Source organism: Eulemur rufifrons, chromosome 2 (genome assembly GCF_041146395.1).
Source record: "Eulemur rufifrons isolate Redbay chromosome 2, OSU_ERuf_1, whole genome shotgun sequence".
In the NCBI taxonomy this organism is placed as follows: domain Eukaryota; kingdom Metazoa; phylum Chordata; class Mammalia; order Primates; family Lemuridae; genus Eulemur; species Eulemur rufifrons.
This window is the reverse complement of record NC_090984.1, coordinates 17808247-17833310: the sequence shown is the minus strand read 5'-3', so window position 1 is coordinate 17833310 and position 25064 is coordinate 17808247. Positions and strand designations below refer to the sequence as shown.

Sequence of the window (25064 nt, the reverse complement as noted above, 5' to 3'; positions counted from 1 at the left end):
CCACAAGGCCCCTCCCTTTGTGAACTGGGCTCTAAATCCCCACGTTGCTTCCACCGTATTTTCGTGGTCAGATCAAGTCCCTCTCCCGGGCCCCCACGGCACTTTCTCTTTGGGCCTGAACACAAAGCTTAGCACCCGGCCACAGAGCAGACACTCAATGCCTTATCTAAACCTAAGAGAGACGGAGATGGATTTCAGAGAGGTTGGGACACTTACCCTAAGTTACACAGCAAGTGGTGGGAAGAGATTTGAGCCTGGGACTCTGTGGCTGCAGGGGGTGGCTTTTGCCTTCACCTGCTCGCTGGGAGGCGACAGAGTGGGCAGAGAGCAGTCTGGGGCCGGCGGGGGGTGGGGAGGCTGCTTTGAGGGGTGCAATGGTGGGGCAGGGGTGCCAAGACGAGCCTTGCTTCCTTGTCCTCGAGACTGGGGGCCAAACTTCCTCATCGTTCGCCCCCGCTGGCCCTGGGGGCTCAAACGAGGCCTCATTAGCCTGTAAGTCCTTGGGTCTTCCTCCCAGCCGAGGTCAGGCCTCTGGGCGTCTGGGCCACCCAGTTTCTGCCTTTGCCCACCCTGCCTGGGCTGGGGCTTGTGGAGGCCTCTGGTAGGCAGCGGTGGGGCAGGGCCGGGCCAGATGGCCGGTGGGCGGACGGATGGGCTTGGCTGCCGGATTGACAACTAATTCCCCAGCTTAGGGGGCTAATGCTGCCTGGGCCACAGCAAAGCCGCGTCCCTGGGGCCCAGATCCCGCCGTAAGCCCAGAAGCTGGCTGGTTCAGGTTTCTTTGCAGGCAACTAGGGATGAGGGTGGGTGGGGGGAGCCCTTCCAGCTCAAGGCTGAGCCCTGCCCGCCCTGAGGCCGCTCCGCGCCTGCGGCTGGGACTGAGGGGTCAGCGCTCCTGCCGGGAGGACCCTCTCAAGCTCACTCCTGGCCCCCTGGTTGGGTCACCAGGGATGCCCTGGTCCTGTGCCACTCTCGGCCTCCTGCGCGATGACCAGGCAGACACGCCCTGCCCTCAGCATGGGGACAGAGTCCGGACAAGGACAAGGATGGAGGGAACGACCCGCCTGGCAGGAAGGGCATTTAGAGGTGTTCAGTGACCTGAGCCGGTCACCTGGAGAGCGTGTGGGGTCCTGGTGCAGGTGGGAGGCTGTCAGGTGGGCGCGCAGGGCTGAACGTGAGAGGGTGTGTGACTCGGGGAGGCGGCCAAGCCCGGCAGGACCACAGGAGCCGGGCTGAGGAGCCAATGCCAGGGCTGGCCTGTCTGCCATGCTTTACAGGGCAGGGACCTGGGCTTTATGTGGCGGGTGCGGGTCGTAGGTGGAGGAGGCACCGCGGGCACAGGCATTAGCAGGTGCAGGCTGCTGGGGTCCAGCCTCCCGACGCGCACAGGCCAATGTTGTCTCAGGGGCCAGGCTGGGGGCTCCCTGGAGCCCCTCAGAAGAGTGAGGCTCCCGACTCGCCTGTCCCCATCCCCCGGCCTGGGCCCGCCGTGGTTACCTCAGAACTGCTGTCTGTGCCCCGCTGGGACCACGGCCGGCGCTCAACAAACTCCAGGGGCCGAAAGCACATCTTGGGGCCCCGGGTTTCCCTGGAAGGTCAAGGCTGAAGCAGCAAGACCCCGGGGCTGGGCACTTGAGGTTTGCAATTTTATTAAGAAAACAAAAGTTCAACCTACACAAAAAGGAAAGACCTTCCGTTCCAGCGGCGGTGGGTGCTGTGGGGGCGGCAGCTGAGTCGCGGAGACCGCGCTGGGCCCGCTGCGCCGCCCGCTAGGCGTCCTGCTGCTGGATGAAGGGGTTGGGGATGGCCTCCATGCCGTCCTGTGGGCAGATGAGCACCACGGACGTGCCCCTGCACACCACCAGGCCCAGCTGCCGCGTGTCCTCCGTCAGCTTGTACTGGTCATCGGGGTCTGGTGGGACAGACAGAGGCTGAGGTCCCAGAGGTCCCGGCTGAAGGGCCTCTAGACAATGTCCCCACCTGCATCCCACAGGTGCTGGCCAAGACCCAGGACTTCAGTGGGGACAAGCCCCGCCCACCCCCACTCCCTGAGCCCAGCGGGGGCTCCAGAGACAGCAGCCGCACCTGCCCTGCTCCACGAACGCCAGAACAGAGGACAGCGGTTACGCTGCTCTCCGCGCTAAGTGGGGCACCAGGGCCTGGGACCAGCTGTCGGCCGGGCAGGTGGGACAGAGCAGCCTGGGCCCCTGGTTCCTGGGTGCAGCAAGAGGAAGCCCAGGGAAGTGACTGGGTGCTCCAGGTCACAGGAAATCAAAACTCTTCATTCCCACCGTCCCGTGGTATTGGGGGAGGGGAGAACCCGGGGTCCAGCTTTGGAAATCAGAGACCCAGCCTGAGATCTGGCTCTGCCACTACAGGGTCCCTTGGGGACAACTGCTCTGTACCCACCTCTCCCTCACCTGCCTGAGAGGATGGTTTTAGCGCCCGTGTGAACGGGTGGTTCTGGGGACGAAACCACAGATCAAACAGACTCCGCAGCAAAGCGGCCCCCACTCCCTAGGTACCCGGTGCTGGGCCGCAGCCCGTTTCTCCGCAACGGCACCCCAAAGCGGAGGACGTCCTTCTATGGGCCAGGAAAGCCCTGCCCACGGAGGCCGCACTGGGATCCCAACCACACGGCCACGCCAGGAACGGGGACAGACCCGGGCAGGAAGAAACGAAGACAGGGAAAAGCAACAAGCCCCAGAGGGGTCAACACACGAGGCTGAACTCCCACTTCTTGTACAGCCCCAGACGCTGCCGTGGTGGGTTAAGCTGTTTATCTTTGCAAGAGAGTGAATCTTGTCTGGCCTTGCTGTTGGGCCCCGGAGGGGCAAGACCCCTCCACCCCCCGCAAGGTCTTGGCGTCCCCAAAATGCCTCCGTTGGGCTGAGGTGAGGGCTCGCTGGCTGCTGGGGACCGCCTGGCCATAAGGGACTTGGGGCCCTCACATGCGGGAGGGCTCCGCAGGGAGGGAACCAGGGAGTGACCGGCAAAATACTCCCACATCTCTCAGGTCCCTAAGGCAACGATGGTCTTTCAAGCTCCGTTGACCGGCGGAGACCAAGCTCGCCTGTCAGCTGTCTAATCTGCACGGCTTCGCGCCCCCTCAACTCAGGGGGGTGTCTCGGGTTTGAGAAAGAGATTAAAAAAAAAAAGGCCCAGCTCACCTCGCATGTACTCGATGGTCCCGTCAAGCACGAGGTTGAGGAGCGGGTCGAACCCTTTCAGGATTCCACTGGCTTGGAAAAACCACAGGGGGAGAGAGAAACAGGAAGGCATGAGATTTGCCCTGGGGACAGGCGCCCACCCCAGCATTGCCCAGCATGACGCAGTGGGGGCCACCACCTCTCCAGGGAAGGGAGACAGAGGGCCTTGAAGACAGCTGCCGCCAGGCCGTCCCCGCCATAGCACGTCTGCAAACGCTTTCTGCAGAGCACCGATGGCAGATACGTTAAGACTGAGCGGGCCGCAGGGGTCAGTCACAACCGCTCAGCTCCGTCTGGCGTGGAAGCAGCTGCAGACAACATGCGCAGGCCTGGTGGTGGCCGGAAAACTTTATTTATGGGCGCCGAAATGTGAATTTCACATAATTTTCATGTCACGAGCTAGCCTTCTTTTGATTCTTTCTCAACTGTTTAAAAATTGTAAAAACCATTCTCAGCTCACGAGCAGCACCACAGTAGGCAGGGGTCCGGCCACTCACTGGAATGTCACTCAGCCATGAAAAGGGACGAGGCTCTGGCACAGGCCCCAGCATGGATGGACCTTGAGGACATCGTGCTCAGTGAGACGCCAGACACAGAAGGACACACAGTGTGAGACTCCGTTTATATGCAATGTCCAGAACAGGCAGATCCACAGAGACGGGGACGTGGATTCGTGGTCACCAGGGGCTGGGGGTGGAAGGGGAGTGACTGCTGATGGGATGGGGTTTCCTTTTGGGCTATGGAATGTTCTGGAATTAAATAGAGGTGCTGGTTGCACAACATGGTGCCTGATCTCTGTCATCTTCTTGCTCTGCGGTGTCTGGTGACCGCCCCTGGGAAAGGGTGAGCCGGGTGGCCCTGCAGGACTGCACACTGTCTCTGCCTGGAACCCCCCCTGTGCTTCCTCTGCAGGTTCATCTCAGCCACGGCTCCCCAAGGGGGCGGTTCCTGCCTCTGTGCTCACTGACGTCTCTTCCTGCCACCATCTGCCCCCAGCCCTCCCAACTCCTCTCCTCTTTCAGGCCCCTCTCCTGGTTTGCCCTATGGAAGTGGTACCCCGGGTCATGACTCCATCCGCCCGTCTCCCTGAAAGGCAGGGAGCAGGTGCCCACCTGTGGCTGTACCACCCACACTGAGGGCAGCCCCGTGCCATGGTGTGTGTGGTGGGGTCTGTAACGATGTCCCTCAGGTCAAATCTGCTCCACTGTCAGATTTTGTAAATAAGTTTTCTTGGCGCACAGCCACGCTCACCCGGTTAGGTATTGTTTGTGGCTGTTTTCCTGCTGCAACGGCAGAGCTGAGTGGTTGTCACAGAGACCATCTGAGCTGCAAAGGTGAAGATGTTCACTGTCTGGCCCTTTCCAGAGAAGCCTGCCTGGCCCTGCGGATTTCCATCCAGCTGCCTATGTTTGAGCCCCTGGCTCTATGGCTTCCTCTCTCTATGCTCGGGTCCCTCCCTTGCAAAATGAAGGTCACAGTCTCATGGGGTGGCGGGAAGTCAGGTGCAACACGCATTCAAGCACCGGACACTGGCCAGGTGCGCAGTGACCTGAGTCTGCCCTCCTTGAGGGGATGTGAGCCCCAGGCAGGTAGGCAATGTTCCTCCACCCTGGTGATCTGGGCATACACTCCTCTCCCCTGAGTGTGGGAAGGGACCTGTGACTTGGATGCGATGTCACCCCCATGCTTAGGTTATGTGACAAAGATGAAGGAGCTTTGTAGCTGGAGTTAAGGTGCCCGCATCAGCTTGGCTTTGAGCTAATCTAAAGGGAGGGGCAATCCTGGGTGAGCCTGACCTAACCAGGTGGGCCCTTCAAGGACAGAACACTTTCTGAGACAAGAGATTGTCCCTCTGGCCTGAATAATTTGAATCTGACACGTTTGCTCAACCTACACCACCGCAGGAGCAAACTGCCCTCTGTGGAGAGTCCCAAGGCAGGCAGCCCTCAGAAGCTGGGAGCATCCCAGCCAACACCAGCCAGAAAATGGGGATCCCAGGCCTATACCCAAAAGGAACTGAGTTCTGCCAACAGCCAGGGGGCGTGGAGGACGCTGAGCCTGACATGATGGGCCCCAGAGACACCGGTCTATTACGATGTCATGAGACCTTGAGTTTGAGGTACCTGGGCTCCTGACCCACACATTCTGCGAGATCTGTGTTTGGGCAACTAAACTGGCGGTAATTTGCTACACAGGGTAGAAAACAAACAAAGGCATCTTGAAAGGCAAGGGTGGCATCTTACTCATCTGTCCTGGAGCTGGCATGGCATAGATTGAACATTTGTTCAGATTGAAATTCTCATGCCAGGTACCTGGACTTTTGGGTACCACCACCGACTCTGATGCCACCCAACTGTCCACGGTCTCAGGGAGGAAGGGGTTTGGATCCCCATCTTATGAGAAAAAGAAATCGAAGCTCAAAGAGGCTGCTGAGTAAGTGAGATGTTGATCAAGGGCTTACTACGTGCTAGGAACTGCCTCAGTTACGTTACATGCCTTTAACCCTTTAACTCTCACTACCACCTGGTGAAGAAGGTTGAGTGACCAGCCTCATTTGACAAATGAGGAAACTGAGGCTCAGAGGGAGTAGCTACTTGCCCAAAGTCAAGAGCGGAAGAGCTGGGGTTCTAACCTGGGCTGTCCAGAGCTAGAACCCAGGGGTCAGGCTGTCCGGCTGCTGCTCTCACCCCCAGACCGGACTACCCACGTGAACATGCAGCACCAACCTGGTTCCTGCCCTCTGAGAGCTCGCACTCTCCTCATTAGAGTCTATGGAAAAGTCAGATGGAGAGTTAGGCATCATGTTAATGAAATTGCAAACTGTGACAAGTGCTACCAGGAGGGTAAGACGAAGGGGCCCGACCTGGGATGGGAGGGGCGAGGAAGGCTTCCCAGAGCAAGTACCTGGAGCTGAACAGAAAAGTGACTCTGGGAGTTCCCCTGGCAAGAGAATGGCAGGTAGAGGGAAGCATGTGCCTTTGTAGCCTGTGGCAGTCAAGAGCTTGACACCTTACTCAGAGGTTCAGGAGGTTTGGACTTTACCCTGGAAAAATGGGGAGCCCCAGAGGATTTCAGCAGGGAGCAAGGAGATTCCATTTGTTTTTAACAGGTTCATGGAGCTGTGGTTCTCAACAGGTGCACTTCTGCCCCCAGCGACAGTTCTGGTTGTCACACTGTGGGGGGGAATGGGGAGGGTTCCTGGCATGGGGTGGGTGGAAGCCAGGAACACTGCTCAGCACCCTGCCGTGCCCAGGACGGCCCCACCCCAGAGAATAATCCAGCCCCAAATATCCACAATGCAGAAGGGGAGAGACCTTGGCTTATAGGGAGAAGAAACATAAGCCAGGGGATCGTTAACGAGCTTGGGCTGCTCCTGGGCGGAAAAGCTGGAGAGACAGAACCTCATGGGAGGCAAAGCCGTGAATCCCAACCCCAGCTGCCCCACTGTGACTTTGGGTTACGTTTGTTCCCCGCTCCGTGCCTCAGTTTCCCCACCTGCAAAATGGGCTACCAGTTCCCATCTCCGGCGTTATTAGGGAGACTGCACGAGGTAGCCCGACTTAGAGCAGCGCCTCGGCATCCGTGCCCGTCATCGCTGCTGCCGCGTTTATTTATTCCAAGTTGTTAAGAGAAAGCGCCGGCGGCAGGGAGCTCACCTTCACGGCCTCCCTGGAACTTCACGCGGATCGTTTTGTCGATGTACTTGGACAGGTCCAAGATGCTCTCCTTCTTCTTCTTCTCTTTGTCCTGCGGGGAAAGCAGAGCGCGTGAGGCTGGGAGCGGCGGCCCGGCCCCACGCCGCCCGGCTCCCGGCCCCGCCGCTGCACGCTTACAGCCATCTTGCCGCGCCGCGCCAGTGTGCGCAGGCGCCACCCTCGCGTCCTTTGACCTCTGCCCATGCGCATGCGCAACGCATGCGCGGGCCGGTGCCCCGGGGCGTTGCTGGGAAACGTCTGCCGACGGCTACGACTGGCACCGGCCGACATGGCGGCGGCTGCGACGGCGGCGGCGGCGGTGCTGGCGCGGCTCGCGGCGGCCTTTCTGCTTCTCGCGGCCCAGGTGAGCGCTGCACCGGCCGTGCCGGGCCCGCAGCCTTAGTCTTCCCGGGTCCTCGGCTCCTGGGCCCCGCGCAGGACCGCGCCCGGCCCAGCTTGTGAGGGGGCCAGCTTCGGGGATCTGCGGTCCTCTAGCGACCGGGGCCCGGCAGTGACCTTGCGGGCCCGTCCCGGGCTCTTGTCCCTTCTTCGTCTCGGAAACGCTCCCCCGCTGCAGTGCCACTCCCCCCGGACTGGGTCTGAAGTTTGTGGCCCCCTCCCTCCCCGGGTTCTGTTTGTCCGTTTCTGAGTCTCCAGCCGCAGCCGGGGACGCCCCTCTCCGGCTCTGTGGCCTTGGGTAGGTGGCTGCCCCCTGCTCTCCGAGCCTCCCTTTCCCCTTAGAGGGAATGGCACGGAGCTAGCTGGCGAGCCCCCACCCTGGAGGTTGCGGTGAGGGTCCCGGAGGCATCCCGCGCGTCCCCCGCTGCCAGCAGCCGAGAGCCCAGCTCGGGAGCAGGGTCAGATCCCCGCTCCGTCTTTTACTCCGTGACCTTGGGCGAGGGAGCTCCTTGCTTTGAGCGTCACTTGCCCGTCTGCAGAAGAGTGTGGAGTGGATTCAGAAGGTGATGCGCAGGGTGTCGAGGTCGAGGATCTGCGTGCGCTGTGTCAGTTGTGTGTCCTTTAACATCAAGGGTGTTGGGTTCCAGTGGGGGACAGTCCATGAGATGGCCATGAGATATATACAGGCATAAGTGCATCTTTTATTTCCAAGTCCTCCCCCTTTCCTGGGTTCCTCGGCTTAGGGAATGCTGTCCCTAGTAGCCCTACAAATGTGGCCCTTGACTCCTCCCTGTAGTCCTGACTCAAACAGGGGCTCTCCAGTCCCTCTGCCTGTGGCTGCTTTTGTCCCCGACATCCCTAGTCCATTCTCAACACAGCGGGACTGACCCTTTGCAAAGTGTGTCAGAGCTTGTGGAATCCAGGTGAGAGCCGTCCCCTTGTGACCTGGCTGCTTGGGAAGCTGCCCTCCCTTTCTGGCTGCCTGGGACATATACAGTTCATCGCAGGCGCTTCGCTCTATGGTCTTTTCTGTTACCCTGGAATGCCGTGTGCTGGGCTGTCCCTCTCCCTCCCCGGCCCCTCTGCCAGCCTCCTGTACTGCCCTCATTGGTGTGTGAGCCTCCCTGTTGACTCACCATCTGTGAGCAGTCTGAGGACAGGGGCTTTGAGCTTTCCAGACATTTCGAAGGAGGGGAAACCAAGAGATGGAAGAAGAACTATGGGAACACTGTGGAGGGGGCTCAGTTTGCCTGGAAACGATTTTCAGAAGCAGTGGGACCAAGGGGTTTTCTGAAGGGTGGGAAGGAGTTTGCCAGGGCAGGTGGGAGATGAGGGTGTTGGAGGCAACTGGAGCTGGGGCTGGGAGGTGTGAGAGAGGGGTAGCTTCCGCTGGCAGGTATGGTGGAACGATGCTTGAAGGGGGAGCTTGCCCCTAAGAAAGCTGTCACCACAAAGGAGGCCCTTCAGGCAGGCCTTGGAGGGAGGCTGGGGTTTCCCCCTCAGAGCTAGAGGGCAGGGGCAGGGGCCGCAGTCGGTGACAGCAGGAGTGGCTCCAGACAGAGGATAAAGGACGTGGCAGAGCCTGTGGCCCCCAAGGCTGGAGGCTGGGATGGGCTGGGCCAGTCTAAGCAGGGGGTGGATGGCTCATGGCACTGGGGTGCTTGGACTTTATCCTGGGCGAGGGGAGCCCAGGAAGTGTCTGAGGGATTGTGAAGAGTGGGTGCGCCTGCCCTTCCCAGAATGTCAGTGGTAAACACACTCTTGGAGATGGAGATGCCGCGTCCCCTGGGGGTGTGCATCCCCTGGAGTGTGGTTCATGGAGGTGGAAATTTGAGTCCGTGCTCCCAAGGGTGGGACTGGCTCTTCTCTGGGCAGGGGGCTGCTTGATAACAATCCTAAACTCACTTGCTACCCTTTTGTGACCACTGGCAAAGGGTCTGACCTCCCTAGTGACACCCCCCTCCTCCAGTTACTACCCTTGGCACAGGCCCCTCAGAGTGACGGAGCTGTCACTTGGCATATCAGAACTAAGGTCTGTTAACTGTGGACGGTTCTGAGGTGGCTGCCTGCACTCTGGCCTGTCCTCAGTGGTCCTCAGGTGCCAGCAGGCCCTACTAGAACTCAGAGCCCTCTTAGAACTGTGTTGTTTGGAAGAAGCTCTCCTGGTTCCTTTGACTCAGCCGGCGAGGAAACTGTACGCAGAGCAAACTGAACGCAGAGCGAGAGTTCTCTGGCCTTGGGTAAAGGCACAGGCGGGCGTATTTTTGAGGGAAAACCAGTTTTGCAAATTGTGGGAAGGAAGATCTGTGAATACGCTTTTGTGCTTTTAAAGGCCGTTTTTACAGAGAAGCAGTTGTGTCAATTCCCACTTTATACAAAAGACACTTTTCACCAAAAACCCTGATCCCGTGGAACAGGGCTTGGCAAATGTTTTCTGGAAAGGGCCAGGCAGTAAATATCTTGGGCTTTGCAGGCCACGTGGTCTCTGTTGCAGTTACTCAACTGTTGTGGCTCCAGGGTCTCCGGCCATAAATAATGTTTTGTGTTCCAATAAAACTTTATTTACAAACGGAGAAGGTGGGCCAGGTTCTGTCTCTGGACTGTAGATTCCCGGCCCTTGCCGCGGCCCATAAACTCCCTCCTGGAGCAGGCACCAGAGGCCTCTGAATGCTGGGTGGCCGTGTTGAAAGGGGCACGTTCTGGGCCTGGCACCAGGGCCAGACTGAGGGGTGTCCTCAGGGGCGGGCAGTCTGATGGGAAGAGCCTGGGAGAAGGGGCTCCGAGCTCTGCCTCCAGTTGGGAGGTGGGCAGGGGTAGGGATAGGTGGGGGAAGGACTGCTTCAGCCTTGTGCTCTGAGACCCTGGTCCGCCTCAGGCCACCCTCCTGCCCTTGCTTTCTGAGAGCTCTGTTGACTCGGGTTCCATTCACCTGGCTCCTGCTCAGTGCTCTGTGAACCTGCTTCCCTCAGCTCCTCGGCAGGAGGACACAGCTGTGTTCTCATTAGACAGTGGGTCCCGGAGCCTGGCCCTCTCTCAAGATGGCGCAGCCAGCAGAGCCCCAGAGCTGGTGCTGGCTGACGGGAGCACGGGCCTGGGGACCCACAGGCCTTGGCTGCTAGTGGGGCAGACTGGCGCCTGGGCTTCTTGTGCCAGGTGGTGGGTGTGGGGTCTTAGCCCCAGGCTATGGGGACTGGGCGCGGTGGGCTCTCACCAAGCCCTGGGCCACATCAGAGCTCCCCTCCCCAGCCCCTGACTCAGCAAAGCCACAGCTGTGGTGGGGGCCGGGCTGTCACGGTGTGGACCCTGAGATGCTGGCCTTGCCACTCCAAAGTGTTCATTGTCAGGGCGGTTTGTTTTCTTGACTGCTTCTGTGGCAGGTCCCCCTGGGGACGACAGGGGGTGTGGTTCTCTCTGCCCCAGGAAGTTTACAGCCTGGGGAAGGAGCAGGGAGTCTCCGAGGGGGCCACAGGAGCCTGAAGTGTGCAGATGTGCTGGGGGCTAGGCTGGGCTCTCTGGAGGGGTCAACGGGCCCAGGGCACGTGGGCAGGCGGTGGCTGGGCTGTGTGGGCCTCCTCGGTCCCCAGCACAAGGCTTCTCTCCCGGGACCCCTCCTCCCTCTGCGGGCCTGGGGTGCACAGTGTGGCAGAGCCACCAAGACCTGGGCCCCCACCCTGTGAGTCCCCTCAGTGACAGGCATCCCTGAGATGGCGCCTTCTCTCCACTCCTTCAAAACGTGAGCCAAGAGCCAGGGCCGTGTGGTGGACGGGCCTGCCTTGCCTGCCCTGTCCCATCTGGGAGCTGGAATCTGCCTGCTGGGGTCTTGCAGGGAGCAGGAGTGGGGACAGCTATCTGTCCTGCTGGTATGGGCATGACCTCAGCCTGCCTGGAGGAGGCACACCTCTCACCCAGCCACTTAGGACTTGTGGCCCCTTGGGCTATCTGATAACTGCTGTGCTTTTGAGGGGAGATGAGGGGTGCTGACCTGGGGATCCCCCTGGCCAGTGCCCTGGTGGGCTGGTCATGTGACTGGGGCTCCAGTGGGCCCTGGGACATCAACAGACAGTTTTCACGCAGGCCTGTGGGTCAAGGGCCATCTCCAAACCCGCCTGCTGGAAGCTCGTCCAGGCCTCTGGCCTTGCTCTGTGGTCCAGACCATTGTCCCTCGGCTGCAGATGGCCCAGGGCCTGGGGACGGATATGCTGGCTCGCTCTGTCCCTCCCTCTGAGGGTTCTTCCCGGGCTGCGGTGGTGCAATCCCAGTTTATTGATGTGGAAACTCAGGAGCCACAGAGAGGTGGCTTGATACCCTTGTGGTCACAAGCCCAGGTCTCCCTGGGGAAGGCACGCTCCTCTGTGTTCTTGCCACGTGACTGTGTGCGGTCATACCCTGCCTGTCCTGTAGAAGGGAGGGAAACATCCCAAACCACCTTGTGGGTGTGGCCGCCTGGGCCCTGTTTCTTGTGGGCCGTCCAGCCTCTGTGTCTCCCCAGTTTCTCTGACCACCACCTTGTCACTGCAGGTGGCCTGCGAGTACGGCATGGTGCACGTGATCTCTGAGGCCGGGGGCCCCAAAGGCAAAGACTACTGCATCCTCTACAACCCGCAGTGGGCCCACCTGCCGCACGACCTCGGCAAAGCGGTGAGTGCCCGCCGGGCTCTGGGCTCTTTAGGGACCCGTCTTGCAGGGAGCTGCCGGGGAAGACCTGAGTTAGGAAACAGGGTGCCGTCTGGTCAGAGTTAAGAGGTGGCCACTTGCCGCCAGGACTGCTGAGGCCATCCTGCTGAGGATGGGCCCCAGCCCCCGGCCTCAGTTTTCCTGGTTGTAAATGAAAGCTGTCCAGAGGGGCGTCTGGCCATGGGCACGTGCTGATCTGTGCCAGGGTCCTTGTAGCGCGGGCAAAGACCAAGAGGTCCTGTGATAAGTGACAGAGGGCAGGCGGAGCGCTGGGGATGAGGCCACGTCCCTCACCCGCTTCGCTCTGAGATGTGGCTGCCACTCCTCAACCCAGAGGGCCCTGGGAAGCTCTGGCAGGGGAGTGTCTGCAGATGGCTGGTCGATGCCGATCGATCCACGTCTCACCTCAGAGACCGCCGCTCCCTCTGCCCCCACCTCCTCCACCCTCTCGTGGTCCTGAGAGGCGTGTCCTCCACGCCGCCACCTCCCCACTTCCTGTCTGCTCTTTGCAGCGTGTGTGCGTGTGAGCTTGTGTGAGCGCCTGTGTGTACGTTTGTGTATGTCTACGTGTATGTGGGTGTGTATATTTGTGTGCCTGTGTGCTCACTTACGTCTGAGTGCATGTGTGTATGCGTGCCCCTGTGTTTTTGCCTGTATGCATGCATGTGTACATGTTTGTGCTTGTTCATGTGTGCTGTGAATGTATGTATGCAAAGGTGTCTTGTGTGTGCCTGTGTGCCTTTAAGTGTGTGCATGCGTGTGTACCTGTGTGTTTGTTACGCGTGCTGTGGGTGAGAGCATGTGTGTATGTACAGGTGCCTTGTGTGTCCATGTGCATGTGCTCACCTCTCCCTGGCAGGGGCCTTGCTTTCTCCACTTGGGGACCCCTCCCCAGCACAAGGTGGGGACCTCCTTGGTCTTGCTGGACGAATGGTGACACCATCACAGCTGGGGACCCTGCACCAGGCATCTCAGATGTTCGGAGGAAGCTCTAGTCTGGTTAGCTCTAGCCTTGTGAGGCTGGACACGGGTCTCCTGTCAGTACGTGTTGTGTGGGCACTGACAGAGAAGCCAGCAGGGGGATGGACACGTCCCAAGCCAGGCTGCACCTCCCCGACCCTGGGGCCCAAGAGACGCTGGCCCTGCTCCCCAGCTGGCAGCGGGATGGGCAGCGACTGGCTTTCTGGGCAGGTTCTGGGGTGCAGCAGGTCATAGGCCCAGAGCTTGGGACCTCAGGCTTGGGATGGCAGACGCGGGCCGCAGCCCAGCTCTGTCCCACAGGGGCTGCTGGACCTGGGGCATCTCAGCCTCCAACTGGACAGACATGTGAGCACCTCTCCCTGGGCTGCTGGAGCTTCCTGCTTAAGGACCGCTTGGCAGACCTGGAGAGCCAAGTCTTTCTAACGGACACTGAGCCTTGGGCCACTAGCGCCCCTCAGTGGCCCTGCAGACCCTGCCCGAGCCCTCTCAGATGAGCCCGGCGCTGTCCAGCAACGGGGCCTGCTGGTGGGAGACCGCTCAGAGCAGCCCTGCCTGGCCCCGCTGCCTGTCATCATGGGTGGGCTGAGACCACGTGGGGAGCTTGGGGAGGGGCGGCGAGTGGCCCAGGCAGTTGTCCCTGACAGCGTGGTTCCAGGGAGCGTTCCGACTCTTCTAGCAGTGGTGTCCCCCCCAGTCTCTCCTGCAGCTGCGCAACTGGACGGCCTCCCTGCTCTGCTCTCCCGCCGACCTCCCCGCCCACGGCTTCAGCAACCAGATCCCGCTGGTGGCTCGTGGCAACTGCACCTTCTACGAGAAAGTGAGGCTGGCGCAGGGCAGTGGGGCACGCGGGCTACTGGTCGTCAGCAAGGAGAAGCTGGTACGGTGGCCCCTGAGAACAGGGGACTGGGCCAGCGCGCCTTGGTCCCTGCCTGCCTCACCAGGGCCCCAGGGGCTTCTCGCTATGGTAGACCCTCCTGTGCGGAGGAGCCCGCCAGCTGGCGGTGGGGGTGCTGGGGGAGTCGGGGAGCCAGTGGCAGGGCCAGTGTTCATGGGTGGTGTCACTACAGGGCCCGTGGAACCTCACACATGGTCCTGGAGGGGCCTGTCCTAGAACAGTCTTGAGGGGTGGCTGGAGACCCCACCCTCCAGCGGCCTCAGCGTGGACTTGGGGTGACTCTGAGGAGCGGTTGGCACGGCCCCCAAGCTGGCCTCTCCCCCAGCGTTCTGGTGCCCTGGCCTGTAGACTAGCCAAGCCCAGGCCTGGCAGGGGGGGCTTACGTCTGTGGTCTCGGCCAGGTGGCCCGAAGCCCAGCTTGTTTCCCTTCTGCACAGTGGGGCTGTGGCTGCAGCTGGGCCCTGTCAGGGCGGCTGCAGCCGGGGCTGGGCCAGTGCATGGCCTCCTCTGAAGTGCAGTTTTGGAGTGGGAAGGGGCAGGCTTGGGAATTCCCTTACAGTCCTGCCTGTGCCTGCGCTGGTCCTTGCTGGCACCCTGGCCTAGGCCCAGCTATCCCAGGGGCCTGGCATGGGGCGGGGCTTATGGCAGCGCGGGCCTGGGCAGGGCAGCGTGCCTTCTCCCCCCAGGGGCTGCGCAGTCAGGAGGGAAGCCCTCAGCCGGATCTGGACTCAGGGTGGCTTGGGTGGGCACTGGGTGGCGGTGAGGCTGGGCCATGCCTGGGATCCACAGGTCCTCTGTGGGGACGTGTCTGTGCAGCCAGTGAGCCACACACCCGGGGGAAGGGCTGATGGCTCTTTTTAATCCCGGGCCCTTCATCTAAGTGGGGACAGGTCTCAGTGCCCTTGGGCCTCACTGCCCCGCAGTCCTGCTGGAGGCTGTCGGGTGCAGTGGTAGGACATGTGAGCTCACCCTGCCTGCACCCGAGCTCCAAGCGAGGGTCCCTGGAGAGGAGGCAGGTGGGGACAGGGCTTGGAGCCTGTCCACTGCTGTGAGCAGTTCAGCCTGCCACCGCGCTGGAGGTGACAGTCCCTCCCTCCTCGGCCCAGGTCCCCCCAGGGGGCAACAAGACGCAGTATGATGAGATCGGCATTCCTGTGGCCCTGCTCAGCTACAAAGACATGCTGGACATCTTCAGGGTAGGCTCTGCCGCCCGCTCAGGCCGGAGGCCCCAGGGCAGGCCGGGCAGGGGCCTCGGGACAGCTGCCGGGGCGTTCTTGCCCGTCAGTGCAGTCGGGAGTGGAGGGTGAGGGCACGGCCCCTGCAGGGCGGGGTCCCCAGCCCCGACACTCAGCCCTGGTGTGTTCTCCGAGGCAGCGTTTCGGCCGTGCGGTGCGGGTGGCGCTGTACGCCCCCAACGAGCCGGTGCTGGACTACAACATGGTGGTCATCTTCATCATGGCTGTGGGCACCGTCGCCATCGGGGGCCACTGGGCCGGGAGCCGGGACGTGAAGAAGTGAGTCCACATGCTTTGCCTGCATGCGTGACAGGCGAGCGGCTCTGCGGCTGGCAGTGGGGCAGCTGGGAGGGGTCCCGAGGACAGTCAAGGGCTGGGTCGCCCTCAGCGTGGGTGGGGTGAGGCTGGGGGAGAGAACGTTCATCTATCTTCCTGTCAAAAACAATCACTGAAGCTTCGGCCCTCAGGTGGGTCGGGGCTCCCCTCCCTGCAGCCCTTCCCCAGAGGACGTTGAGCAGCCATCTTAGTCTGTGAAGTCCTTGGAGCAGGACCTGGCTTTGGACGCCCCTGTTGAGGTGGATGCCAGGGACATGTGGGGGAAGTGGAGCGATTTGGCCAATGTGGCGTGTGGCAGTGGGGCAGTGGTTCCTGCCAGCTGCCTCTTCCTGACGAGCCACCTGTATCTGGGGGTCGTTCCCGCAGGGCACATGGGCCGCGCCAGGCTCTGGCCTGGACAAGTGGCCGCCCGCGGGGCCGTCCCCGTGGATGTTGGCCCTGGCGCCCTCAGCAGTTTGTCTCTTTCTCTGCCCTGGGCACGTTTGGGGTCAGTGGCTCCACGTCCCTCCCTGGTCTTGGGTTTCTGCCTGTGCCCCAGGGCTGTGCCCTCCCAGGCGCCCCGTGACCCCGCGGTATCTCCCAAGAAGGTATATGAAGCACAAGCGGGACGACGGGCTGGAGAAGCAGGAGGACGAGGCGGTGGACGTGACGCCGGTCATGACCTGCGTGTTCGTGGTCATGTGCTGCTCCATGCTGGTCCTGCTCTACTACTTCTACGACCACCTCGGTGCGCCTGGCCTCCAGGGGTGGGAGCAGGTGGCGGCTGGGGGACTCCCGCCTCACAGCTGTGTCCCCACAGTCTACGTCGTCATCGGGATCTTCTGCCTGGCATCCGCCACGGGCCTGTACAGCTGCCTGGCGCCCTTGGTGCGGAGGCTGCCGTTCTGCAAGTGCAGGTGAGCCTGTCCCCACAGGCAGCCGTCCCCACCCCGCCCTCCAGCACTGGGCCTCTCCTGGGCCCTGCAGCTTCCCTCTCCTGTCTCCCAGCCCCTGAAGCTCCGACTCTGCCTGCTGAGGGCCTCTGCCCCGCCTGTCCCACAGTCGGGGTGGGTGCCCGGTTCTCAGGTCCCCTCCCCTCCCCTCCTCACACACTGTCTGGCAAAGCTATTAACGGACTCCACCCCCCACCCCCCACAGGAGCCAAATGTGGTAGAGGATATGGGGGATGGGGTGTCCCGGGCTGACTCGGGCCTCTCTGGGCTCCGAGGGGTCTCTGGGTCAGCCCTGCTCAGGGCGCCCCAGCTGGCTGCAGCCCCGGAGCTTGGTCTGGCTCTTGCAGGGTACATGGGGGGCTACTGGAGGGTCTTTAGTTAGGGCCAGGTTAGTGTCTGGGGAGCTGGGCCCGTCCCGGAAGAGCGGGTAGGGAGGGCGGAGCAGGCAGGGCCTCGGAGGGGAGACCTGCGAGGATGGGGGTCTGGGTGCAGCCAGCCCAAGAGCCCCGCACCTGCCCCATAGCGGGCTTTGCTCTGTAACGCAGGCGTGTTGTGTCTAAGGAGGGGAGGGCGGGGCTGGGTCATGCGGCGGCTCTGGGGGCCTCAGCAGAGCGGCAGCGGGTGGGGGCGGTGGGCTCCTTGGTGGTGGGGGCGTTGGCTCTCTGACCGCCCCGCCCCCGCCAGGGTGCCAGACAACAGCCTGCCCTACTTCCACAAGCGCCCTCAGGCCCGCATGCTGCTCCTGGCACTCTTCTGCGTGGCCATCAGCGTGGTGTGGGGCATCTTCCGCAACGAGGACCAGTAAGTGCCGTCCCCTCCCTGGCCCCTGCTGGGCTGCGGGCCACCACCCCCTCCCACGCCTGTCCTCAGATGCTCCGGGAGGCCCCGACTCCCCCTCCCTGGAGGCCACTCAGGGCAGCCTGGAACAGGATGAAAGGCCCCCGCCTGCCGCCCGAGTCCAGTTTCACTGGGTTTGTCTGGGTGCCATGAGGCCCGATTGGAATCTGGATAGGAGAGGCCTCGACCCCCCTGGCCCAGTGCCTGGCCCTCCAAGCACGCCTGGGCAGGGCTGGGGGACACTGCCCAGAGCCACTGTCCTCGCCCCGTCTTCATTGCAGGCCCCAAGGCGTAGGGCCCAGGCTCCACCGACACCTGATCCTCCTGTCCCACCTGCCACAGCCTCTGAGCAGTGGCAGGAGGAGGGGCGGGCGCCACTCCCGCAACACTAACTTGCCACGTGTCACTGGCTTGTGGGTGCCTCTAGCCAGCCTCCCCAGTGAGGCAGCCCTCCTGGCACTGTGGCCGAGGAGGACAGAGCCGCCTGTCCCTGCCCGGCTCCGCCGCTGTTGCTGGCACCATCTGGTGCTTTCTCTGAGCCTTTCCCGAGGCAGCCAAATGCTCTTGGCTTCAGCGCCGATCAGAGCCACAACAGATTTGACTGGCAGAAGGAAAACGTGAAAATATTTTGAGTCCTTTGTACACAAAGGGAAAACGAACTCTTTCAGTTAAATCTGAGCCAGGAAACTCTCTGTATTGCATGAAATTAGAACAGGCCGCGGTTTCCGGCCGAATCTGGGAGCGTGCAGTGCGCGGCCCTCTGAAACTGGCTTTCGGAAGCCTCTTTGTTCTTGACGACTGCGCTGCCCGGGAGATATTTTTATCCCACTTTCAAATGAAGCATTTGATTCTTGGAGGCTCCAAGGAACACCAGAGGTGACTTGCCCAGCTAGTGGCAGGCAGAGCCCGAATCCAGGAGGTGGGCTGGTGGGAAGGGGGACTAGGAGAGAGCTGGTTGAGGCTGGGAGGCTGTGGGGGCCATGGTCTCTTGAGGAAGGTTTTTTGTGTTTTGCCCCCTGGGCGCCCGCCTATCCACCCAGAGATTCCGTGTGACAGTGGGTGCAGGTTTCACTTGAATAGGTAGCTGGGACAGAGCCCAGTCCCTCCAGCACATGCACCCCCTGCCCGCCCCTGCCCGTGGTCTGCGATCTGTGAAGCCGCCGCTGTACCCAGCCCTGTGTCTGCCCCTCGGTGTGGGGCGACAGCAGACCGGCTCCATTCCCGTGTGACGAGGGGCCCCTCCCAGGGGTCTCGTTGTCCCTCCCTGCCTTCCTTGGTGTCCTGCTCTGGGCAGGGCGGATGGTGGCTTGGACAGTTGGTGGCTGAGGTGGCCGAGGAGCGAGGGACCCTGAGGGTTGTGGCTGGTTGGTGGAAGATGAGGCTGGGGTCCAGAGTCCCGGGTCACTGCGGAGCCCCCGTGCCGGCAGTGACACAGCATTGCCTTCCAGGTGGGCCTGGATTCTGCAGGATGCCCTGGGCATCGCCTTCTGCCTCTACATGCTGAAAACCATCCGGCTTCCCACGTTCAAGGTGAGTGGTAGGGCCTGAGCTGCGGGGTAGGGGCCCAGCGATGGCACCCAGGGTTAATTTCTCACTGAAGGGAGTGACAGGAAGCAGCTTGACCTCCAGGGGCTGCTCAGCCCAACTGAGCAGGGGTCGGCGGGCGGGTCATCGGCTGGGCTGTCGAGAGAGGGCTCCCCTTGAGTTTTAGGAAACAGACGTTAGCTGGTGCTCACTGGACGGGGACCGCCCCTTCACTTGCGTTGTCCTTGAACCTTGACCTGAAGTTGCCTCCAAACCACTTTCCCTCTTGTTACCCCGGGGACTGAACTTGCTTTGCTTAGATTTTCCTGTGAAGGACTCAGGAAAATGAAGAGGGTGGCGGGGGTGTGTCCCGGGTGGGGCCTTTGGGGGTGAGTCCTTGGTGGTACATTGGGGGCGTGCCCCAGGAGTGGGGCGTGCCCCAGGAGTGGGCGTGCCCCAGGAGTGGGGCGTGCCCCAGGAGTGGGGCGTGCCCCAGGAGTGGGCGTGCCCCCAGGAGTGGGCGTGCCCCCAGGAGTGGGGCGTGCCCCAGGAGTGGGGCGTGTCCTGGGAGGGAGGCGTGCCCCAGGAGTGGGGAGTGTCCCCAGCAGGGTCGTTTCCTGGGAGTGGGGCATGTTCTGGGTAGGGGTGTGTCCCAGGAGTGGGGCGTGTCCTGAGCGGGGCCTTTGGAATGAGTCCTTGGTGGTACATTGGGGGCGTGTCCTGGGAATGGGGCGTGTCCCCAGCAGGGTTGTTTCCTGGGAATGGGGTGTGTTCTGGGTGGGGGCGTGCCCCAGGAGTAGGGTGTGTCCTGGGCGGGGCCTTTGGGGTGAGTCCTTGGTGGTACGTTGGGGGCGTGCCCCAGGAGTGGGGCGTATCCCGGGTGGGGCCTTTGGGGTGAGTCCTTGGTGGTACATTGGGGGCGTGCCCCAGGAGTGGGGTGTGTCCTGGGCCGGCGCTGCTCCTCTCAGGCCGTGGCTTCCCCAGGCCTGCACGCTGCTGCTGCTGGTGCTCTTCCTCTACGACGTCTTCTTCGTGTTCATCACGCCCTTCCTGACCAAGGTAGGCGCCCTGCCATCCTGCCCTGCCCCTCTCCCTGTTCCCCGCCCCACCCAGAAGGCACAGCTGTATCACCGCTGGGGTAGGGGCTCTACGATGACCCAGAGCCCCTACCCACTGTAAGGCCTGTCTTGTGCAGAGTGGGAACAGCATCATGGTGGAGGTGGCCACCGGGCCCTCTGACTCGGCCACCCACGAGAAGGTACGTCCCTTGGCCGTATGGGGCGGGGAGTTCCCTGGCGCGGCCAGTCCTGGAGGAGGTGTCTCCTTCCTTCTCTGCAGCTGCCCATGGTCCTGAAGGTGCCCAGACTGAACTCCTCGCCTCTGGCCCTGTGTGACAGGCCCTTCTCCCTGCTGGGCTTTGGAGACATTTTGGTGCCAGGTATCGAGGCTGGTGGGGCACAGGGGTCCGTGCTCCAGACGGGCCCCAGCGGGCACTGAGCCAGCCTTCCTGTGGGGCAGGGCCTACCTGAGCCCAAGCCTGGCCCCTGGGCTTCCCAGGTCAGCCTTTAGGAGTGACGGGCCGGGGTAGAGGTGAGCCCAGGGCTCGGGATTTGGCAGGGGTGGGCGGCAGGGGCTGGTGCCTTGGTGGGGGGTCCTTGGTCGGGTTCCCAGGATCTGGGTGGCCCAGGGAGCTCATTGGCCATCCTAGTCACGACTGCGTTGTTGCCTGTGGGGAGCCCCCTGCTGCAGAAGGCAGAGTGTGTCCTTGCCACCCCCGCCCCCCCAAGATCACTGTGGGGTTCATGCTCACTCACTGTCTCAGTTCACCCACGGAGTATCGGGTGGCACCATCCCAGCTCCACCGAAGCCAGTGGTGTGGCCTCCTGTGAAATGACAGTGATGGCCATGTGCCCAACAGGCGTTCAGAGGCAGCCTGGTTCTTCCCCGGGAAACAGCTGCCCCGAGGCTCTGGGGGCAGACCGGGTGCCCTGTGGCAACCGGGTGAGTCTCTGCCCTCCTCCCCCTAGGGCTGCTTGTGGCCTACTGCCACAGGTTCGACATCCAGGTGCAGTCCTCCCGGGTGTACTTCGTGGCATGCACTGTCGGTATGTAACCCACACATGCCCTTGGCGCCCAGGCCATGCCTGAGGGCTGGGAGCTCCAACTGCAACCCCCACAACCCGTACTCGGCCTCTGTCCTACCTCTAACCCTGACCCTGACCCTAACTCTAGCCCTAGCCCTGACCCTGATCCTGACCCTAACTCTAGCCCTAGCCCTGACCCTGACCCTGACCCTAGCCACTCTAGAAGCTGGGCTTTTTGGTGGCGCAGCCTTGTGCCGGCATCTCCACCCTTTTTCTCACTTTATGGCTTCTGTTCTCTTACCTTTTCTTCCTGCTGTTTTTCTTCTTGTCTCCTCTTGTTTGCCTCGGCTTCCGCTTGTTCTTTGGTTACCAACCCATTCACACAGAACAGCCGTTTCTGTGGGGGCCAGGTTGTCTGTAACATTTCCAAAGCAGTTTGCCCTGCCCAGCGGCTCTCACACCACATGCTTTCTCCCGCGCGGTGCACATGTGTGCACACACGTGCTGGGGGAGAGCCAGGCCTCGGGAGCACACGCTGGACCCCCTCCTTCCGCTGCGCCTCCACCCTCAGTCTGCACCTCTGCCCCGGCTCCCGCAGTGGCGCGCACGTCCCCGGGCCTTCCCTGCCCGTCGTATAGACCTCGGTCCTCCCTCGAGGTTTTACAGTCTTTATCCTTAAAAACGCAACTGCAGAGATTTCCCTCTCTGCTGAACCACAACTTGTCAGCTCTTCTTCCCTGGAGAAAGTGTTCTAGAAGAAAATTTATTTTCTTGTCACTTTTTATTTTGGACTGATTTCAAATTGACACTTGCAAGGTTAGTACAAAGAAGCCCTGTATGTCCTGCTCTCAGATTTATTGACTGTTAACATTTCTTCACATTTCACATATTAAAGTCTCACTGACTTCCTAGGTATTTACATGCAGTCCGCACTCTGCATCCACAAGTCAACCAAACGTGGATCAAAATACGCAGGAAAAAATTTAGGGTCCAAATGTCCCCATGCTGAGCACGGACAGATCTGTTTTCTTGTCATGATTCCGTGAACGATCAGTGTAGCAGCTATTCACACAGCACCGGCATCGCATCAGCTCTCACAGGAAACCCAGAGGTGACAGCACACGGGAGGACGTGCGCAGGTTATGTGCAAACCCTGTGCCACTCGTGGCAGGGACTTGGGCATCTGTGGAGTTCGGTCCCCGAGGGCTCCTGGAACACTGGCCGTGCGCACGCGTGTGGACTTGTGCACACACACGCAAGTTGGCAGCATCTTTCAGGCCCGTGAGAGCAGCTTGTGGGCACCGTGGCCTTGTTCCCTAAATGCTTCCCTGAGTCTTTCCTTTTACGTGATCAAGAACAGGGGCATCCTTTTCTGTAGCCAGAGGCTGGGTTTTCTAGCTACGTAGCTGTGTTTCCACAATACCGTTTTTCTGCCTAAAGGTGCATAAACCCAGCTCCTTGGCCCCAGCTCCTGGCTCCTTCTCTGGCCTCTTCTGAGATCCAGACTCTTCCTGCAACCCTGGCTGCTGCCCCAGAGCTGCCTTCTCCCTGTCCCCTTCCTCACACCACACCCTCTCTGCGGCCCTTTCGTCACCTCCATGACCCCCGACCCCTCTCACCTGCTGAGGTGGGGGTGGGGTAGGCATGTGTCCCTGGAGGTGCGAGAAGGATCCGTGTGCCTGAGGATGTGTGCGACCCCACCGCCCACCTCTCACACCCCGAGTCCCCTCCATCCTCCCCTGTTGGTTCTTCCCACCCATCTCAAGGTGACACCCCCTCTCTCCCTCCAGCCTATGGCATCGGCCTCCTGGTGACGTTCATGGCCCTGGCCCTCATGCAGCGTGGCCAGCCTGCCCTGCTCTACCTGGTGCCCTGCACGCTGTTGACGAGCTTCACCGTGGCGCTGTGGCGCCGGGAGCTGGGCGTGTTCTGGACGGGCAGCGGCTTTGCGGTGAATACCAGTTTGCTATGACTGTCTGCAAGAAATAATAACTAATAAGCCCTAACTAGAGTTAAAGTTGAGTAAGACCTCCTAGTATTTAACTAAGCCCCGCGCCTGGCGGGTTCCACGGTCGGGTATCCCCTTGCCTGGAAGGTTTTGCTTTGGGCGCCAAGTGCGTGCGGCTCCTGCGCTGGGGGTGATCCGAGGATGCACGCTGCCTGTCGGGTGTAGGTTTGCTCACCAAAGGCTGCTCCCCGAGCACAGTGACGCCCCCCTGCTCCTGCCATTGTGAATGCAGCGCCACAGCGGGGGAGGAGGGTGGCCCGGGCTCGGCCTTCACGTGTGGGAACTGTGTCCCCATGACGGGTGTCTGGGTTGAAATGCGCCGACGCAGGGAGGGGCTCAGGGCTGCGTGGCTTTTGGGTTTTTAAAACCCAGGAGGGAGGGGGTGGGCCCTTGCTACATGACAGAGCGTTAACCTAACGGGGACGATGGCACACCTCCCACGTGCGCCTGCCCCCCAGACACTGGGAGCAGCCGCGGCAGCAACAGGGACCTGTTCAGACCCTCTGGCATCTGGATAAATGGTCCCGTGAATGAAGCTCCCTCCGTGGGAAATGCCTCATTCTCAGCGGTGCTGGTCACGTGGGGGCTGCTCTGCTGTTTCCGTGGAAGTGAAGCCTGTCCCTCCCATGTGGGTGGGAGAGCGCCGGGGCGGGCAGAGACCCTGGTGCCATGCTGGAGCTCGCAGGCGCTGCGGTTGGGCCTCTGGCTCTCGCCGGCCACTGAGGCTAGGGTCTCCTTTCTGGTGGGTGTTGCCTTGGCCACAAGAGTGAGGGGGTCAGTTCTAGAAGGTTCAGAAGAAGCTGGGGGACCAGAGGGAGGAGGGGCAGGCCAGGCCCCTGAGCTCTGAGGGGCGCTGGAGTCTGAGCTTTCTTCACGGCCATGTGGCCACGTCGGCTCCCTGCCTCAGGAGACCTCAGACTTCCCTCCTTAGCCCTGTGGCCAGGGCGCCCTCTCTCTCCCTGGGACGCCTTCCTGCTTGCCCTGAGCCTGGGCCCAGGCCCTTTGGGGACAGTGGCTCGTTCTGCCCCCTCGGGGGCTGTGGGTGTCGGGTGTCCTACTGTCCCCTCACCGGCATCCCTTCTCTTGCAGAAAGACCTACCTCAGCCTCCTTGGGCCCCAGCCCCTGCCGACAGCCCACAGCCTCCCAAGAACTCGGACGCACCCCTGTCCCCGTCCCCGCAGCCTCCCGGAGAAGAACTGGCCAAGTCTCCCCTGCCCACCGAGCAGTCCCTGGAACCTGTCACGTCGGAGGAGACGGGGGCCACAGCCACCACCCAGGAGCCTGGGAGCCCGGGTAGCAGCACCCCCGAACCCGTGGGCCGGGACCTGGCCCATCCTGACCCCGAGGCCCAGCCCGGCGCCTTGGCCTAGGGGAGAGGGAGCAGGACTCACCCGCCGCACCCGCAGGACAAGGACAGACGCAAGATGCCCGCGGACTGCACCCGCCCGGCCGCCCCGCCCCATGGTGCTCATGTCCTCCTGAGGTCCTCGCCGGCCCCTCACGCCCTGCGCCCAGCTCACGTGGTTGCCGCAAGCGCTGGGCAGCGGGGTCTTCCTCGCCCCGCCCTTCGCGGTCCCTGTTTGGCGGCAGCAGATTCTGCGGGCCCCAGGCCGTCCACATCTGGTGCTTCCCTGCCGCTTCCCCGGGCCCTGCTCCTGGCGGGGGAGGAGCCGCTTCTGCCCGCGAAGGCGCCGCTTTCCCTCTGGCCACAGCCCGCGCAGATTCCCTCTCACACCCGCTGGCGCTGGCGCAGACCTGAGACCGAGGTTCCCGCCACTGGGACGCAGACTCTGGGCTGGGGCAGCCCATGAGGAGGGTCGGGGGCCGCGGACGGCCTGCAGGGATGGGACAGGCTGCTCCTTCCCGGCCCAGAGGCGCCACACACGCACTTCTCCCGGTTTTAATAAAGTCACGACTTCTGGTTCTGGTAGTGTCGCATCAAAGGGTGTGCCTCAGGCTGCCCTTCTGATGGGGCGGACGCGGGGTCCCTGGAGCCAGGGAGGGGGCCTGGCCGTGCACGGCGCTCAACTTCGTCTTCCACGCCTTCGTTTCGCTCTGGTTGTCCCTGCTTCCCGGCCTTTGCGAGCAGCTTCCCGACCCTCCTGTGCCGGCGCCCGCCAGCCCAGCCCCCACGTCAAGCAGGCAGCGGCTTTTCGTGTCAACAGCAAGGGGCCCCCCCGGAATGTGCCGGCATGTCCTGGAGCTGGCGCTGGGTCTTCTACCTCACCGATGGGGCTCTCTGGCGCCCAGGGCA

The 25064-nt window shown here is 62.0% G+C and overlaps 2 protein-coding genes across 3 annotated transcripts; one reads left to right on the top strand and one right to left on the bottom strand.

Moving 5' to 3' along the window:
* Positions 1-1632: 1632 nt before the first annotated feature.
* LSM7 (LSM7 homolog, U6 small nuclear RNA and mRNA degradation associated) lies at positions 1633-7067 on the bottom strand. The gene is made up of 4 exons (XM_069497859.1): positions 7043-7067; positions 6866-6956; positions 3171-3242; positions 1633-1912 (listed from the first exon to the last, which is right to left on the bottom strand). Exons 1-4 carry the CDS (start codon positions 7046-7048, stop codon positions 1770-1772), a joined length of 312 nt encoding a protein of 103 aa, XP_069353960.1. The 5' UTR covers positions 7049-7067; the 3' UTR covers positions 1633-1769.
* A 104-nt stretch (positions 7068-7171) lies between these two features.
* Positions 7172-24734, top strand: SPPL2B (signal peptide peptidase like 2B). Of its 2 annotated transcripts, none has more exons than XM_069480804.1 (15): positions 7172-7268; positions 11822-11941; positions 13653-13835; positions 14960-15049; positions 15228-15367; positions 16009-16151; positions 16224-16320; positions 17041-17157; positions 18642-18723; positions 19702-19776; positions 19913-19975; positions 20056-20155; positions 20745-20822; positions 22592-22752; positions 23899-24734. In XM_069480804.1, the coding sequence occupies exons 1-15, from the start codon at positions 7194-7196 to the stop codon at positions 24178-24180; spliced, it is 1806 nt and encodes a 601-aa protein (XP_069336905.1). In that variant the 5' UTR covers positions 7172-7193; the 3' UTR covers positions 24181-24734. The 2 variants fall into 2 exon arrangements, with proteins under 2 accessions (XP_069336905.1, XP_069336914.1); XM_069480813.1 differs by having other exon boundaries at positions 22592-22818; positions 23899-23948.
* Positions 24735-25064: the final 330 nt, after the last annotated feature.